At 44.9% G+C, this 16,492-nt stretch overlaps 1 protein-coding gene across 3 annotated transcripts in view; it reads right to left on the bottom strand.

The window, feature by feature from the left end:
• Nucleotides 1–2,888: 2,888 nt before the first annotated feature.
• The window catches only part of CARD11 (caspase recruitment domain family member 11), a 44,472-nt gene continuing 30,868 nt past the window's right edge, over nucleotides 2,889–16,492 (bottom strand). For all 3 annotated transcript variants that reach the window (XM_083372963.1, XM_083372964.1, XM_083372965.1), the window contains 10 exons: nucleotides 16,069–16,195; nucleotides 15,227–15,467; nucleotides 14,593–14,680; nucleotides 14,048–14,143; nucleotides 13,768–13,900; nucleotides 13,318–13,497; nucleotides 10,729–10,853; nucleotides 9,348–9,463; nucleotides 4,001–4,934; nucleotides 2,889–2,966 (listed from right to left, as the gene is read on the bottom strand). In XM_083372963.1, the coding sequence (XP_083229089.1) occupies nucleotides 4,730–4,934; nucleotides 9,348–9,463; nucleotides 10,729–10,853; nucleotides 13,318–13,497; nucleotides 13,768–13,900; nucleotides 14,048–14,143; nucleotides 14,593–14,680; nucleotides 15,227–15,467; nucleotides 16,069–16,195 (1,311 nt within the window). In that variant the 3' untranslated portion in view covers nucleotides 2,889–2,966; nucleotides 4,001–4,729. The remainder of the gene's footprint in view (nucleotides 2,967–4,000; nucleotides 4,935–9,347; nucleotides 9,464–10,728; nucleotides 10,854–13,317; nucleotides 13,498–13,767; nucleotides 13,901–14,047; nucleotides 14,144–14,592; nucleotides 14,681–15,226; nucleotides 15,468–16,068; nucleotides 16,196–16,492) is intronic.

Raw genomic sequence — 16,492 nt, 5'->3', positions numbered from 1 at the left:
TAAAGCTTTGTGTGGGTCAGATCTTCCTCTAGACGCGCCATTTCAGTGGAGGTGGCTCCCCCAATGGATCATTTCTTCTTTTCTCCAGACCAGTGCCTTTCAACCTTGGTGGCGTTAAGATGTGTGGACTTCAACTCCAAGAATTCCCCATGGAAGAAGGCGGAGAAATACTCAACCTGCCAAGCTTGAGAGGCATTGCTCCACATGCGTGGATGTCCACTTCTGATGTGGACACATCAAGGAAAGATGGGACAAACTTCTCAAGTCTTTGCTAAGGGGTTGGAGAAGCTCTTGGGGGCAGACATACAAGCCCCAACTTACCCTTCCTTGAACAGCAAGAGGTCTACTTCCCCAAACTGAAAACCCAAAGTCTCTCCCTTGGAGGTTGAAGCAGAAGGTCCTCCCTTTCTGATGGCATTCCATTTAACCATCGCTTCGATAAAGGGACACAGTACTCAGCCAATAGATGGAGATCCTCAGCAGCTTGCGTTGAAATATTGAAGAGTCAAGACTCCAAACGTTGCTTTAAAACATTGCTGACATAGGAGCCGTTGAGCGTTCTCTCCGAGGATTGCCATCCAATTAAAGGATTTAGCTTGTCTTGATTAGGTTTTAAGTGTTTTGATTTTAACAGTTGATTGACTAAACTCATGGCTTAGATCAAGGCTATTAAGAGCTGCCTTGGAGGCAGTCAACTCCGTAACTTACCCCTGGACTCAGTCAAGGGGTGGGTTCCTGATCACACACCATCGACCCGTTTTAAAGGCTTCCATCCACTCTCCCATGAATGTTTGTCTTCCTGTACATCAGCCTGAAGATCTGGATTAGAATCATGGGGCTGGAAGGGACCTTCAAGGTCTTCTAGTCCAATTTCCTGCCCAAGGCAGGTGGGACCTCCTACCATCTCAGACAAATGAGTTGTCCAATCTTTTCTTGAAAATCCCCAGTGATGGAGCAACCACAACTCAATGAGGCAAGCCGTTCCATTGATTAATTGTTCTCACGGTCAGGAAATTCCTTCTTATTTCCAGCCTGGATCTCCTTCTGATGAGCTTCCACTCATTGCGTCATGTCCTGCCCTCAAGTGCTATGGAGGATAAATTAACAACCTGCCTCAGCTCCAACACAGGAAATTTTAAAGAAGAGATCGGACAACCATTTGTCTGAAATGGTGTAGGGTTGGACTAGACGATCTCCAAGGTCCCTTCCAACCACCTCCTCCTCCTCCTCCTCCTCCTCCTCCTCCTCCTCCTCCTCCTCCTTCTTCTTCTTCTTCTTCTTCTTCTTCTTTTTTCTCCTCCTCCTCCTCCTCCTCCTCCTTCCCTGTGAGAGCTCTTCAAATATTGGAAGACTGTTGTGATATCTCCTCTCCATCTTCTCCTTGTTAAGCTAAATACATCTAGTTCCCCCAGCCGTTCTTCATAGGATTGAACCTCCAGATCCCTTTATCTTCTGTGTTGCTCTTCTTTGAACTCTTCCTAAGGCCTCAGTGTGACTGATGCACGGGAGAACCCCCCACCAGATCTCACACACCAACGAAGCAGCTACTGCAGGCTTGTTTCTAAAAGAGAATTAGGTGGGAATGTGCATTGGGGTGAACGAAACTCAAGAAATCACGTGATCTCAGAGAGAAAATGGACCCTATATCCCTAGAAATGACCCTCCTGGCAGATGTCCATCCAGATGTGTGAACAGAAGGAGATGTAGGTAAGTTCACACCTCTGATGATCTCAAGCTGCACCATCTTTCCTACAAGGAGATGCATTTGCCTTTTCTGGAGCATTTATCCCAGACAATAATGTTTGTGATGCTTCCCTGGCGTCTCTTTTCCTAATAATTTTGGCAAGGACCACTAGGTTATTCTACTGAGTGGTTATTGTAACACATTCTAGCAGCTTAAAGATCCTGGTCAGCCCCCAACAGAATCTGCCCAGAGAAATAGCTAAGAAGGCTACTGAGGCATTTACAATCAACGGGGTTAATCTCCATTTTAAATCCCTGGAAAGGGGTGGGGGGAACAGAACTCTGCTGTTTCTTCACTCCCCCCCCCAACTTTCCACAGCTGCCTTCCTTACTACAGCAAGCTGGATATTGTAGCAGAGGTGGGGGAATGAAGCTGATTTAAAAGGTAGACTTCCATACCTTGGCTGAAAAAGAAAAACCAGACACTGTGAAATAGTTGAAAATCCTTCGCAGGCAACAAAATTCTTTTGCTGCTTTTTCTCTGCTGTAAAACATTTGAACCGCAGAGTAAAAGACGAACGGGGGGGGGGGGGAGGAAAAAAACCCTCTCATTTGCTTTTTTGTTGTTGTTGTTGTTCTCAGAAGGAGCCCAACCCATCTTAAAATCCAGCCCCCCCCCCATTTACTGGTGATCTATTACATTCCAGGCCAGGTTTCCCTTCAGAAATCCTGGTCTGGTTGTCTTTTTTCATGACTCCGGGCTCAGTTTTATCCAGAAGAAGCTTTATCCCTTCCCTCCCCACCACCTCCGGCCATCTTTTGGCTTAATTGCTCAGAAAAATATTCCCCTCCCCTCCGCATCCCATTGCAATCAATGCAATGAGTAGATAGGTATGAGTGCATCTGCAATATCTCATAGATGTCCATGGAGACATGGAGAAAAAGAGAGAGAGAGAGAAAGAGAGAGAAAGAGAGAGAGAGAAAGAAAGAGAGAGAGAGAAAGAAAAGAGAGAAAGAAAGAAAGAGGGAGAGAGAGGGGGAGAGAGAGGGAGGGAGAGGGAGAGAAAGAGAGGGAGAGAGAGAAAGAGAGGGAGAGAAAGAGAGAGAGAGGGAGAGGGAGAGAGAGAAGATTTTCAGGTGCTCATCAATGTCTTTGCAGGAAAAATAGATGTCAAGTGACAAGGCCAGGAAAAAAAAATGCCACTTAATTGAAGATGTCGGATTTGGGGACCTGTGGCCACAGCCAGCTCCAGAGCCTTCGGCAATCTCTGTTCTTCAAAGGGCTGGATATGAAAAATGCTCAGCGACGGCAGGCAGAGGACACAATCTGCTAGCACAGCTGTGCAACCTCTATTTATTTTTGCCCCATGCGAGCCCCCATTGAGACCCAGGGGCGCCTGGAAACGCCTAGCGGGACCGTTTGGACTTTCCTGCTCCAGATGGCTAAGGACATCGCTCCTCAGTGGACTCAGAGCTCGGGCAAATTGCAAATATGCTTAGAACACAGAATCATAGGGTTGGAAGGGACCTTAGAGGTCTTCTAGACCAGTGTTTCCCAACCTTAGGAACTTGAAGATGTGTGGACTTCAACTCCCAGAATTCCCCAGCCAGCATAGCATAGTCCACACATCTTCAAGTTCCTAAGGTTGGGAAACGCTGTTCTAGACCAACCCCTGCCCAAGACAGGAGTACTTATTCCATCCTGAACAAATGGCTCTCCAATCTTTTCATGAAATCTTCCAGTGAAGGAGCACCCACCAGCCTGGGAAGCCAGCTGTTCCACTGCTTAATAGTTCTCACTATTAGGAAATTCCTCCTCATTTCCAGGTTGGCTCTCCCTCTCCCTTCCTCCCTTCCGTTGATTAATTGTTCTTGGTTTTTAATTTAATTAATTTTTTAAAAAAATAATTTAAATCTCAGTTTTGATTAATTGTTTAGCGGCATTCGGAAGCTTCTCCTCTTGGTAAACGTCTGGTAATGATTGAATGCAACGTATTTGCACCGCTCCTTCTTTTCGTAGCCTCCGACTTTGGCCCGTTGCCATTATCTGCCAACTACTTAGAGCAGTAGCAACTCTGGCTACTTGAAGATGGGTGGACTTCGACTCCCAGAGGTCTCCAGCCAGTTAAATTTTGTGCCCCATTTATCCAAAGCAACCTTTCTCAACCTTAGCAATTTTAAGATGGGTGGACTTCAACTCCCAGAATTCTCCAGCCATCACACGGGGGAGTTGAAGTCCACCCATTTCCGAGTAGCGACTATCTGAAGTTACAACGACACTGAAAATAGATGGCTTACAACCGGTCTCCGTACTTACAACTGTTGCAGTATCCCGACATTGCATGGTTGCCTGAGGAATTCTGGGAGTTGAAGTCCGTCCATCTTTAAGTTGCCAAGTTGAGAAACAGTGGCTTAGAGGCATGGCGGCCCCTTCTCCTTGGGTGGGATGACTTAAAGACAGGGCAGGAGAAGAAAGAAGGAATAGAGTGGGGAAAAGAGATGAAAGACGCTCTTTGCTATGAAGCAGGCCGAGACACACATTTTGGTGGATCTGAGGACAATAGGACCCATCTCTCCAAGAGATGGCCATGAGGAACGTTGATATTTATGTATTTTTATTTATTTCTTTATCAAATTTAGGAACCACCCATCTCACTCACAGAGCAACTCTGGGCAATGACTATCAAAAATGTTTCCCCTTGACCTCCCACCATCCATCTTCAGACCAGGTTTATGCTTCAAAATGTCTCTTTGGAAACATCTGACCTTCCGTGTTCCAGAAATGGTGGACACTAGAGAACGGAGCCAAGCTCCCTGGGAGACAATCCACTTCCATATTCTAAAGGATCCCTTGGAAATGTCATGATCCAAGCCTTCCATCCTTGGTTTCTCATGACTTTCTCTCACCCTCAACCTTCTACTTGCTGCTGAGACTCTCAGACATCTGATGAAGTAAGAAGAAAGACAGCAGCCTTCCCCGAGGTCTTCTCCTCTCGGCTTCATTAGGTTGCTAGCGGGATCCCAGATCACCAGTGGGATCTGTGCTTCACAACTGCTCTTCGTCAACCCAGAAGGTTTTCTGCTGTTCTTCCCAGACTTTATCCTTGATGATCCGAAGAAGATCTTCAATGCTGCTCCACGAATCCGTCTCCAACGAGGCGTAAAGGCAGGGTAAGCCCTCCAGCTCCTTCTCGTTCTGACGACAGGTCCTCAGTAATTCCTCCTCCACGTCTGGTTTCGGTAGCAGCTTTCTACGTGACAGAAGAGCCCCACCCCCAAAACAGCTGTTAACCAGATGTGCATGCAGGCAAACATAAGCAAACAGAAACATCCACCTACCTTTGCTGCTCATCAGAACATTGAGAAATACCAGTCCCTCTCTCTCTTTTTCGGCTTAGCCCACCTCACAGCGTAGGAGGAAGAGGAAGTAGTATTAGGTATGTTGGCTGCCTAGAGTTAGTTATAAGAATAATAAAGGCAGGATATAAATAAGTAAATAAAGTAGATGATAGATAGATAGATAGATAGATAGATAGATGATAGATAGATAGATAGATAATAGATAGATAGATAGATAGATAGATAGATAGATAGATAATAGATAGATAGATAATAGATAGATAGATAGATAGATAATAGATAGATAGATAGATAGATAGATAATAGATAGATAGATAGATAGATAGACTGATATGATAGATAGATAGATAATAGATAGATAGATAGATAGACTGATATGATAGATAGATAGATAGATAGATAGATAGATAGATAGATAATAGATAGATAGATAGATAGATAGATAGACTGATATGATAGATAGATATAGATAGATAATAGATAGATAGATAGATAGACTGATATGATAGATAGATAGATAGATAGATAGATAGATAGATAGACAGACAGACAGATACATAATGCTCCATTTCGAAGGGAAATGTGGAACAGCTGGTCATCTATGAGTGTTTCCTTAGAACCTAAAATGTAGATTGAGGTATATAATGGCTAGGTATATAATGGCTAGTTTAATGAAAAGAAGCTTGGGGGGGTGACATGATGGGGGTCTTCCAATATTTGAGGGGCTGCCCCAAAGAAGAGGGGGGGGCAACCTATTCTCCCAAGCACCTGAAGGCAGGACTAATCAAGGAACTAAGGAGGAATTTCCTGACAGTGAGAACAATTAACCAGCTCTATTATTCTGAAATTCTGGAGTTATTGAAACCTGGGCAGTATTTATGGGTACCCCAAGACTCCATCCCGAAACAAAGAATCCCTTATTTCTGTTTCTCCCCCCAAAAGAAAACGATGGAGCACGGGATACATTTCCTTTTCTTTTTTTCCCAAGCCCCCTCTTGCAGTCACCATTTCTTGTACCTTATGAATTTGACTGAAGGTGCTTCCCCAGAAAAGGGGGAAGTGCAGTGTGAAGGGAATTGTTGCTCAGCCATTCTTAGATTAAAAGGTTCAAGTTTAGAGAAAAGAGGGTCGAGAAGATATATGACTAAAATCGATGAGACAATTAGCTCCAACTGATTTATGTCTCATTAATTTCTGACATAATCACTGTGAACTTTCCCTGGATCGGGAATAGTAATTTCAAGAGTGGGAGCCCCCAAGACAGCGACCAGCCATCCATTTCAGCCAAGGAAGGCTTCACCCATGAATCGGATTTTCCTTAAAAATCCTTCGTTCTCTCCCAAGATGTCTTAGACATCTGTATTTTTCTTTCTTTTTTATTAAAGAGTTTTACAAAAACAAAATTTTACAATATATCCCCAGATCCCCCCCACCCCAAACCCACCCACTTCCCCCCCCCACTTCCCAGAGCTAAATACAGGATTATAGTTACAATACTCATATTCTAAATAAAAATTATGCATAATATACAATTACCGGTAACCAAATTCATAATGTGCTTTAACTCCCCTTTAACATAACTACAAACAAAGTACCAATAACAAAAGACATCTGTATTTTTCAAACGTTATTTTCCTGAACATTACAGGTAGTTCTAGACTTATGGCTACAACTCAGCCCAAAATTAAGCAAGACAGGTGTTACGGGAGTTTTGCTCCAATTTTGCGATGTTTCCTGCCACGATCGTTAAACGAATCACTGCAATTGTTAAGTTACTAAGTGATTCTGGCTTCCCCCATTGACTTTGCTTGTCAGGAGGTCACAAAAAGAGGACCCCGGGACTTGGCAATGGTCATAAAGGCGAGCCAGTTGCCAAGCATCTGGAATTGGATCCAGGGATGTTGCAATGGTCATTAAGTGTAAAAAACGGTCCTAAGCACACACCCCTTTTTTAAAAGTGCTTTCTCACTTGGAATAGCCACTAAATGAACGATTGTAAGTCAAGGCCTACCTGTAGACAGTTGCCTCCTCTTAAAAACCTTTTAACATGCAAACAGGGCATGAATCGATGTTTAGTTTTCGGGCAACCAGCATCGATGCTAGAGCTAATGAACTAAACAAAATAGCCGTGCCTGAATTTGATCGCTCAAATGCTGTATTTCTGAGGCTGAAGTGAAAAGGCTGCTGCAATTCATGGCTTGCTAACCCTGAGCGCCTCCATTGCCAAGAAGAAATGCAATATAACTAAACGTGTCCACCACGTAGTATTGTTTATGGTTCTCCAGTGTTTATTTACAGATAACTTACAGATCCTTTCAATCTTCCGTGGGGTAGAGCATGACTGAGTAATAATTTGCTATTGATTTTCTATTATGTTTACACTTTGGCTGGTTTTCATTGTCATGTTCTGGAGACACTTCCATTTGTTTCCTGAAATTGGAGAGTTCAAGTCTCTTTCTACTTATCCAATTCATTGTTTTACAACATAAAATTTTATTATGACTGACCATTTCGGGGGGGGGGGGGGAAGTAAACCCGGGCAAGGAGGAAGAAGATCCAGATTTACAGAAGGCCAGTAAAGAGAGGAAAGATGGATAAAGGGAAGCCCTTGAGTTATGGCCACAGTTGGGACAGAAATTCCCATGATAAGTCCTTGCAATTGTGAATCAAGTCGGACCCAATTTTACGGCGTTTTTACAGAAGCCGTTAACTGAGTCACCATGGTTGTTAAGTGGACCACTCAGTTGTTAAATGAATCACTTGATCATTGAGTGAATCCAGCGTCCCCAAGGGATGTTTTTTTGCCAGAAACTGGCAAAAATGGTCACAACGTGCAATCACATGACCGCAGGGCATTGCAGCCAGTTGTAACTGCGAGCCAGTTGCCAAGCATCTGAATTGCGATCACATGACTGTGAGAGCCGGCGGTGTGATGGTCTCAAGTGTGAGTGCAGGTCCTACGCTGTCATAACCGTGAGACATTGTTAAACCAACAGTCGTAAGTCACGGACTAGCCGTATGTGCAATCATCAAACCACACACTTAAATTTTGCTCTGTTTTCACATCAGTTCAGTTCATAGGAACTTTTGTCTAGTTTTCTAATAAAATGATATTGCAGTAGAATAGGAATAGGACAGAACAGAACAGAACAGAACAGAACAGAATAGAATAATGATAGAGTAGAGTAGAGTACAGTAGAGTAGAGCAGAGCAGCGTAGCATAGCATAGCATAGAATAGAATAGAATAGAATAGAATAGAATAGAATAATGATAGAGTAGAGTAGAGTAGAGTAGAGTAGAGTAGAGTAGAGTAGCGTAGCATAGCATAGCATAGCATAGCATAGCATAGAATAGAATAGAACAGAACAGAACAGAACAGAATAGAATAGAATAATGATAGAGTAGAGTAGAGTAGAGTAGAGTAGAGTAGCGTAGCGTAGCGTAGCATAGCATAGCATAGCATAGCATAGAATAGAATAGAACAGAATAGAACAGAACAGAATAGAATAATGATAGAGTAGAGTAGAGTAGAGTAGAGTAGCGTAGCGTAGCGTAGCGTAGCGTAGCATAGCATAGCATAGCATAGAATAGAACAGAACAGAACAGAATAGAATAGAATAGACTAGAACAAGCTTAATAAATATTTGTAAAAGTAATGAAGGCAGATACAAACAAACAAATGGAATCTAGCTTTTGTTTTCTCAACAAGGTTTTTTTTCCTGCCTTGTAATTTCATTTGAACGGTTATCATGCAAATTTATACCAACAGGTAGAAAAGCAATTGCTTGCCAGATTTTGATTCTGGGGTCATCCAAGCCAGACTTAACATCTGGAGGGCCGGGAAACATATGGCAGCCTTGTCTACTCTGTGCTATCCAGATGTGTTTGTGCTTATAGCTCTGCCAGCCACAACACACAAAGGGTCTGATTTCCCAGAATTGGCACCAATGGCCAACCCTGATTTTAAATCATCAGTTGCAACAAGGGTTGTGTGGGTTTTATTTTAATTCTTTTTGCCTTCCTCCACAAAATCTCCATCTCATTATTTATTTTTTACTCCCAAACAGAAAGAAAGAACTTTGAAGCAAACAGGTTCAGATGTGCAATTCCTAGGGGAAAAAAAAAGAGACAGAGGCATCTCCAAGACATAGGTGCCAAAGCACACTAGGACTAGGTAGCGATTGCCTTGGTAAGGACCCTTTTCATTTGTGCAGCTGTTTTGCCCGCTCCGCATTTCTGCAGCGGGCAAAGCATCCCTCTATCTCTTTCCTCTCGCCCATCCTTCCTTGTGGCGTGACCGTACCTGAATTTCTTGATATTTTTCTCGGAGACTTTAATAAAGAGAACAATGGGATATATCTTGGCTTTGATTAAATCTTTTGTGCAGCCGATGCCGAGTTCGAGCAGGCAGTGTTTGTTCTGTCAACACAAAAGTCAGGGAGAGGACTTTGGTTAAGCACATCGGTGGGGGGGGAGGGGGCGGATTTAGACACACACACACACACACACACACACACACACACCATCTCGAACAGGATCAGATAAATTGGAAGCCCTTGATTGCGCATCTGACATGGCTGGTTTTCATCAAGGGCAGATTATTGCGCTCCAGATTCCCAGGGATTTTAGAAACCACTCCTGTTCCCGCCTTGCTGTAGCACCAGTAAGGACTTCTTTTCATCCTCCTGCGAGGTAGGCCAGACAAGAGGCATTGCCAGGAATAAGGTGAGCAGACGTGGGAAAGTATTTCTCCCTTGTCAGCCTATCCTCCAAAGCCCCTGAAGGCAGGACAAGAAGCAACGGGTGGGAGCTAATCAAGGAGAGACGCAACCTGGAACTAAGAGAGAAATTTCCTCTCACTGAGAACAATTAACCAGTGGAACAACCTGCCTCCAGAAGTTGTGGGTGCTCCAACACTGGAGGTTTTCAAGAAGAGACTGGACAGCCGTTTGTCTGAAATGGAATAGGTCCTCCTGCTTGAACAGGGGGTTGGACTAGATGACCTCCAAGGTCCCTTCCAACTCTGTTATTCTGATATTGTTACAGGTAGTCTTCAATTTATGACACCCCCTCCCCAGCCCCCCACCTCGCCCTCACCCCACCCCCTCACCCCGGTCTGGGGAAACTGATAGCTTTGACAAGATTATGGAAGCAAGGCCAGCTGCGGTCTGGGGGGAAATATACAATACACCTCAGGGTGCTTCCGATCAAAGAATGTCGTCTGGTGGCCCCCAGGGGGAGGGCGTTTTCTGTGGGCGCGCCAGACCTGTGGAACCGCTTGCCGGTGGAGCTCCGGATGGCCCCCGACCTCCGCTCCTTCCGGCGGGATCTAAAAACCTATTTATTCGAGCAATCCGGCCTGGTTTGATGGGTTAGGGTTGGGGTTTTAATATGTCTTTTCATTACTGTTTTATATTCGGGCATAATATTTAATTGCTTTTTTAACTTTGGCATTTCGTTTTTTATATTTATTGCCCTCTACACCACCCTGAGTCCTTCGGGAGAAGGGCGGTATAAAAATATAATAAATAAATAAATAAATATGGCCCGTGATGATTTTTGCACCAAGAAAAGGGGGTGGGGTGGGGAAAGGGGGTGGGTGGTGAGGAATACATGTTCTTTCCTCCTATTTCATGCCAGCTGTGCCTATTGCATTTATGTTGCAAAAGGATTGGAAACCGTACCTTGGCAGCAACGGCCCCAATATTTGCTGGGAAAATACATTCGTAAGTGTGTGGGTTTTTTTCTCGCGAATAGATTATTGTCTCCGTCGAGTGCCTCCTGAAGAATTCCTCCTTGGTTATGATGTCTGGGAGAGAAGGAGCGAAACAAACAAGTGAAGAAAAAAAAACGAGGTTAAAGAGAAAGCTGGAATGGCACAGGGTGGACGCCAGGACGAAGAGTCACCCAACTGAATGGACATTCCGGAGTTCATGTCCTGGCTTCGTCCTCACCGGCTTCCCACGTTGGCTCTGCTTGTCAGAAGGCCGTAAAAAGGGGATCACGTGATTCCCCCCCCCAGGACACACCACAAGCGTCATAAATATGAGTCAGCGGCCAAGTGCCTGAATTTTGGTCACGTGAGCCTGGGGATGCTGCAATGGTCATAAGTGTGAAAAATGGACATAGGTCACCTTTTTCAGTGCTGTTGTAACTTCAGTCACTAAATGAGCTGTTGTAAGTCAAGGACTTCCTGTATTGGTAAAAGAAATCTTGCAAGCCCAGATCTGTCTGTCTATCTGTCCGTCCATCCATTCACTCATCCATTCATCTATCTGTATCTCCCTCCCTCCTTCCCTCCCTCCATCCACCCATTAATCTCTCTCTCTTTCTCTCTCTCTCTCATCTATATATCTTTATTAAAAGTTTTAAGAACAATAATAAGACCTAATATAAGCCAAGTTGGAACAGAGAGAAATAACAGAAAAAGCTACAAGTGCAATTAAGAAAAAGAAAAAAGAAAAGAGAAAAAAAGAGAAAGATTTTAAGATATAAACAAGCAGCTTCCAATATTCTTCACACAGTTATAAGGACGATTATACTCTAACCTTTCTCTCTAAAATTACATCATAACTCTCTCCTTTTTATAATCTGTCCTGTCTAATCATTAAAACCATCAATCAAAAATTCCTTTCCCCCCTCATTTTTGCACTAAAAATAATAATAAAAAACATAAGGGAGCAAATCTGGGTTGCTTTGAGACTGTCCTATGGGCAGCTGGACTTAATTTTTGAAAAATTAAAACCAGGGCGATGTGGGGAAGCCTTTCTGTATCTTTTGAGCGTGTGAAATTCGGAGCTAGCCTGGCTTTACTGCAGCCAACAACACCTTTCGCTTCAACCCCATGGAGTCGAGGGTCTCTCTTGCCTAAGGGATCAGATTGGGGCAGGCCTGACACCATGTCTCCCAAGCGATATTTCCAGCACCTTCCCCATTGCAAGAATGAAATTAGAGCTGTTTTGGAGTCAGAGGGCATGTGGGTCACTGTTTCCCCCCATCCCTACCGAGAAAGGGTCCCCTGCAACCATAGGGGCAGAGGAGGGGAGACAGGCAGGCCCGGCCACAAGTGGCAGAAATAGGACTCTGTTGACAAAAACACAGGAGAAACCATCGCCATGCCTATTATCCTTGGATTCGGCAGCCGAAGGCTTTAGCTGGCGGAGAAGGTGTTTATCCCGGAGCTAGTTAAATCTGGTGAACTTAAGCATGACCTATTTCGAGGAAGAAGGTACGCCGGGACAGGTTGGGAAGAAGAAACGATGTCTGTGTAATTGCTAGCCCCTGTTGTGGTGTCAAGATTCTTTGGAGAGACAGCGTTTCAACAAAGAGGCGTACAAGGCCTGCAAAGGGGCTGGATAAACGGCAACGTATAAAAAGGCAGTAATCACACAGGAATTGGATCAAAGCAAAGGCTTTTCTTTTCAGCGGCCTCTCCTTAGCAGCAGGCAGGGGAAAAAAATGCGTTTCTGGGACTTTCAGAAAGAAAACAGGGAGATAATGGCCAGTTCACAAGCTCCTTCCCAGTCTGAAGACTGTATTTGGCCCCTTTCACGACAGGGAGACGTAACAAACGCACACCCCTTGCTGTCTCCCTCGCATCAGTTGGCATGGACAATTTATTAAAGGTAAAGGTAAAGGTTCCCCCGCACACGCGTGCTAGTCGTTTCCGACTCTAGGGGCCGGCGCTCATCTCCGTTTCAAAGCCGAAGAGCCAGCGCTCGTCCGAGGACGTCTCCGTGGTCATGTGGCCGGCATGACTAGACGCCAAAGGCGCACGGAACGCTGTTACCTTCCCACCGGAGTGGTCCCTATTTTTCTACTTGCATTTTTACGTGCTTTCGAACTGCTAGGTTGGCAGAAGCTGGGACGAGTAACAGGCGCTCACTCTGCTACGCGGCACTCGGGATTCGACCCGCCAAACTGCCGACCTTCTGATCGACAAGCTCAGCGTCCTAACCCACTGAGCCACAATTAATTAATTAATTAATTAACCACAATTAATCAATCAGAACAGAGCTGAATGGAAGCTTGGAGGTCTTCTAGTCCAACCCCAGGTTTACCTGGTTTGCATGAGTTGGGAAGAAGGGAAGGGAGGGAGGGAGGGAGGGAGGAAAGCAAAAGGGGAAAAGAAAGAAGCAAAAATGAAAACTAGAAAAAATATGCTTCTGATTGCTGGGGAATTCTGGGAGTTTACATACCTTAAAGTTGCCAGGTTTGGGAAACATCGGGTTAGAAGGAGACAGATTGGCTTTAGACAAGGACCCCAGGATTACCTGGTTTGCATAAGTTGAACTCCAGGGCTCCTCCCGAGTTGAGAAGCTTTTGGACCAAGGTCTTGGCAAGCATCGTGGGGCTGAAGAGGACGGGACGCCGGCACTCACAGTGGGTGGGCTTCACCAAGCTGTACGGGATCAGACTGAAGCTCTTATTGATCTCGGTCACGGAATCAAACTCTGCAGGAAGAAGATTTTTATGCCACTGTAAGCCATCCTAGAATGAGCGGGCAGCCCAACGAGAGGCTGGTTCCATCAAACGAACATCGGAGAACCAGAGATCGGATGTTACCTTGATGAATGAAGACAACTTGGTTAGAAAACCCCTGGGATCACCCTGCTGGCATGGTTCCAGACCAGGTTCAAGGTGTTAAGGGACAACCTCATTGGGCGATTAGTCCTTCAGCTTTGCAAACTAAGAAAAAGAGGTTCACCCCCAAACCACTGTACCTTCAAATCTTTCCAGGAGAGCCTTTGTCACCATAGGCAGTTCCGATTTCACCCGGCTGTCTTTCGAAGTGACGATGCGGACCCGTTCACTGCTATTCATGCGCTTGTATTTGTTTTCGGACCTGCTGACAAACTGGAAGTGGAGATTCAGGTTGGGTCAAGGGGTGAGTCAAGGCTGTCTTTCCTGTCTGGTCTGGACCTAGTAAGGCTGGCAATCAGAGAGCTAGACCTGCTCTTTTAATTTGACTCTGGGGTCCCCGATTGTTGTAGTTGTTGTTACCTGCAAGATCTGGCCCAAAAGGAAACTGGCTCTGGAGAGACGAGGGCTTGTTTTGGATTCACTGGGAGATGCAAGTTCGTCTGGTTGCAGCGTAGTCTAAGAGCAACAGAAAGAAGGAAGAAGGAAGAGGGAAGAAGGAAGAAGGAAGAAGAGGAGGAAGCAGGAGGAAGGAGAAGGAAGAAGGTGGAAGAAGAAGAAGAAGAAGAAGAAGAAGAAGAAGAAGAAGAAGAAGAAGAAGAAGAAGAAGAAGAAGAAGAAGAAGAAGAAGAAGAAGAAGATGATGATGATATGTAGGTCAGAATCCCATAAAGCCAAAATGAATTTATGGGATGCAGAAGTAGGAATGTTGAGAAGAGGGGATCGCCATATTTGGAGGCCCTCAAGATGGAGAAAGTTGACTTGATGAGAGCAACGTCCACCACCCATAATGAATGTAAACATAATACCTCTTTTAGAATGGATGAGAATGACCCAAGAGACAAAAACAAAGGGATGGAAGAATGATGGGTGAAGAGGACAACCATCCCAAGCCAGGGAGAACTTACTCGTGACATCCCATAGACACTGTCTGTATCTTCTTTGCTTCCTCTGTTCATAAGTCGCTGGAGTTTTACTAGGAGCAGCTGCTGGGCTCTGTAAAGGAGAGTTGGGAAGGATCAGAGGTGGTGCCAAGGAAGGCATCCAGCATGACCACCCTCAGTTGGCACCCTTCTTCCTCCCTTTGAATGGCCAAGCAGTTTGGACCAAGCTCCAGGAAGCCCTATTATAAAGAAAGAAGAACTAGCCTGCCTACAGTGCCGTGGGATGGACAATATTTGCCCAAATTTAAACTCTTGGAGTACCTTAAGAAATCTGCAAGGAGAACCTCATTGTCATGGAGGCAACAAGGCAACCACAGGGAGGTCCAAAAAGTGAAGGTGGCCACCACAAACATGCAAGGCAAGCCTTTCCCTTTTCCTATGTGGGTCACATCTCCTGCACGAGTCTTGGCTTCAGCCTCGTGTCATTGGCACCCGAAGAAAGCCACGGAGACAATCTTGGAGGCTGGTGTTTGGGGGGTTGCAGCATACCAGCTTCCCGTAACATGTCATCATGGCTGGTATCTTGAGTTTTGAGCCCCTATCCCATGTGCACCCCCTGCCCTTTGGAGCTCCCCTGTGCCCGGGTGGGGACACTCACCTGCTGTAATTGGGGACCGTTCCCGTCTCCTCATCTTTGTTGGTGACAGGATGGACTCTGGCACAAAACCACTCACATTTCCCCTGGTACATGGTGTCAAGGACGTGCAAGATTTCATCACATTTCACCGAGAGGGAGCAGCAGTCCAGGTGGCTGGAGATGCTGAGGTTCAGCCGGATGTAGAAGGAGTCTCCGGAGGTGATCAGACCTTCTTCCATTTCCGAAAGCAGCTTTCGATAACCTAGAGGTTCCATGAGATGAGGAAGCTCCTTGGTCCTTGGATCCCCCATGTTGGGTAGGAGCATCTCCATCTTAAAATTGCCAGGATTGAATTCTTATTGTGATTGTTCCACTGGTACAATAGTGCCCATCCATCTTGTCAACTCAACATCAGAATAACAGAGCTGGAAGGGACCTTTGGAGGTCTTCCTAGTCCAACTCCCTGCTCAGGCAGGAGACCCTATAGTGTCCAATCTCTACTTAAAAACTTCCAGTCTTGGAGCACTCATTCTGGAGGCAAACTGTTCCACTGATTAATTGTCGTCACTGTACAAAAAATTCTCCTTAGTTCTAGGAAACATCAAATTCCCCATTGCACAGTTCTGAATTTGGGGCAGAGGGATCAACTCTGGAAACCATCTCTACTACCAACTCCGCATCTCCAACTTTTAGGGGTGATCATGAAAATAAACAAGAACTTGGTTTTATTTTTATTTTTTAAAAAAAATTGTAATGGATCATTTTGGCTTTCAAAGACCAATTTTCCCATCCCTTTATCCGGCCCCCAGATCCTCAAGATAAATAGGCTACTTGTCCGAAGGTTTAAAAGCACGGTATCTCACCTTCATGATTTGGTTTGCAATGCAATGTAACTGGTCCACTACATCTCTGAATTGTCCAGTGAATTTCTTCTTTTGTGCAAGTCTCCAGGGGAACACTCATATTTTCTCCTCGGATGCAGCCCTCCACCTGTTGATAGCAACACAGCTTTATTCTCCCTCCAGGCAATTAATTCTACTTACTAAATTACACAGCTATCATCTCCACCCACCCTGGTCTTCAATAACAGCATAATGTGATTTGGTTGTATAGATTTTTCTTCTTCTTGAAGGGAATAGAATGAAGAGACGGCTGATGCCTCCAATATGAACCTTCCTTTAAAGGTGGTGTTTTTTTTTGTTTTTTTTAAAGTTAAAAACTCTGCCCCAGGCAACACAGACCTTGGTTACAGCAAGCAAGGAAGAAAAATAAGAAGAGTTCACTTGA

This window comes from Vipera ursinii, assembly GCF_947247035.1.
Source record: "Vipera ursinii genome assembly, chromosome: 13".
Lineage (NCBI taxonomy): Eukaryota > Metazoa > Chordata > Lepidosauria > Squamata > Viperidae > Vipera > Vipera ursinii.
Note: the sequence above shows the minus strand (reverse complement) of the source record. Positions and strands in the feature narration are given on the sequence as shown.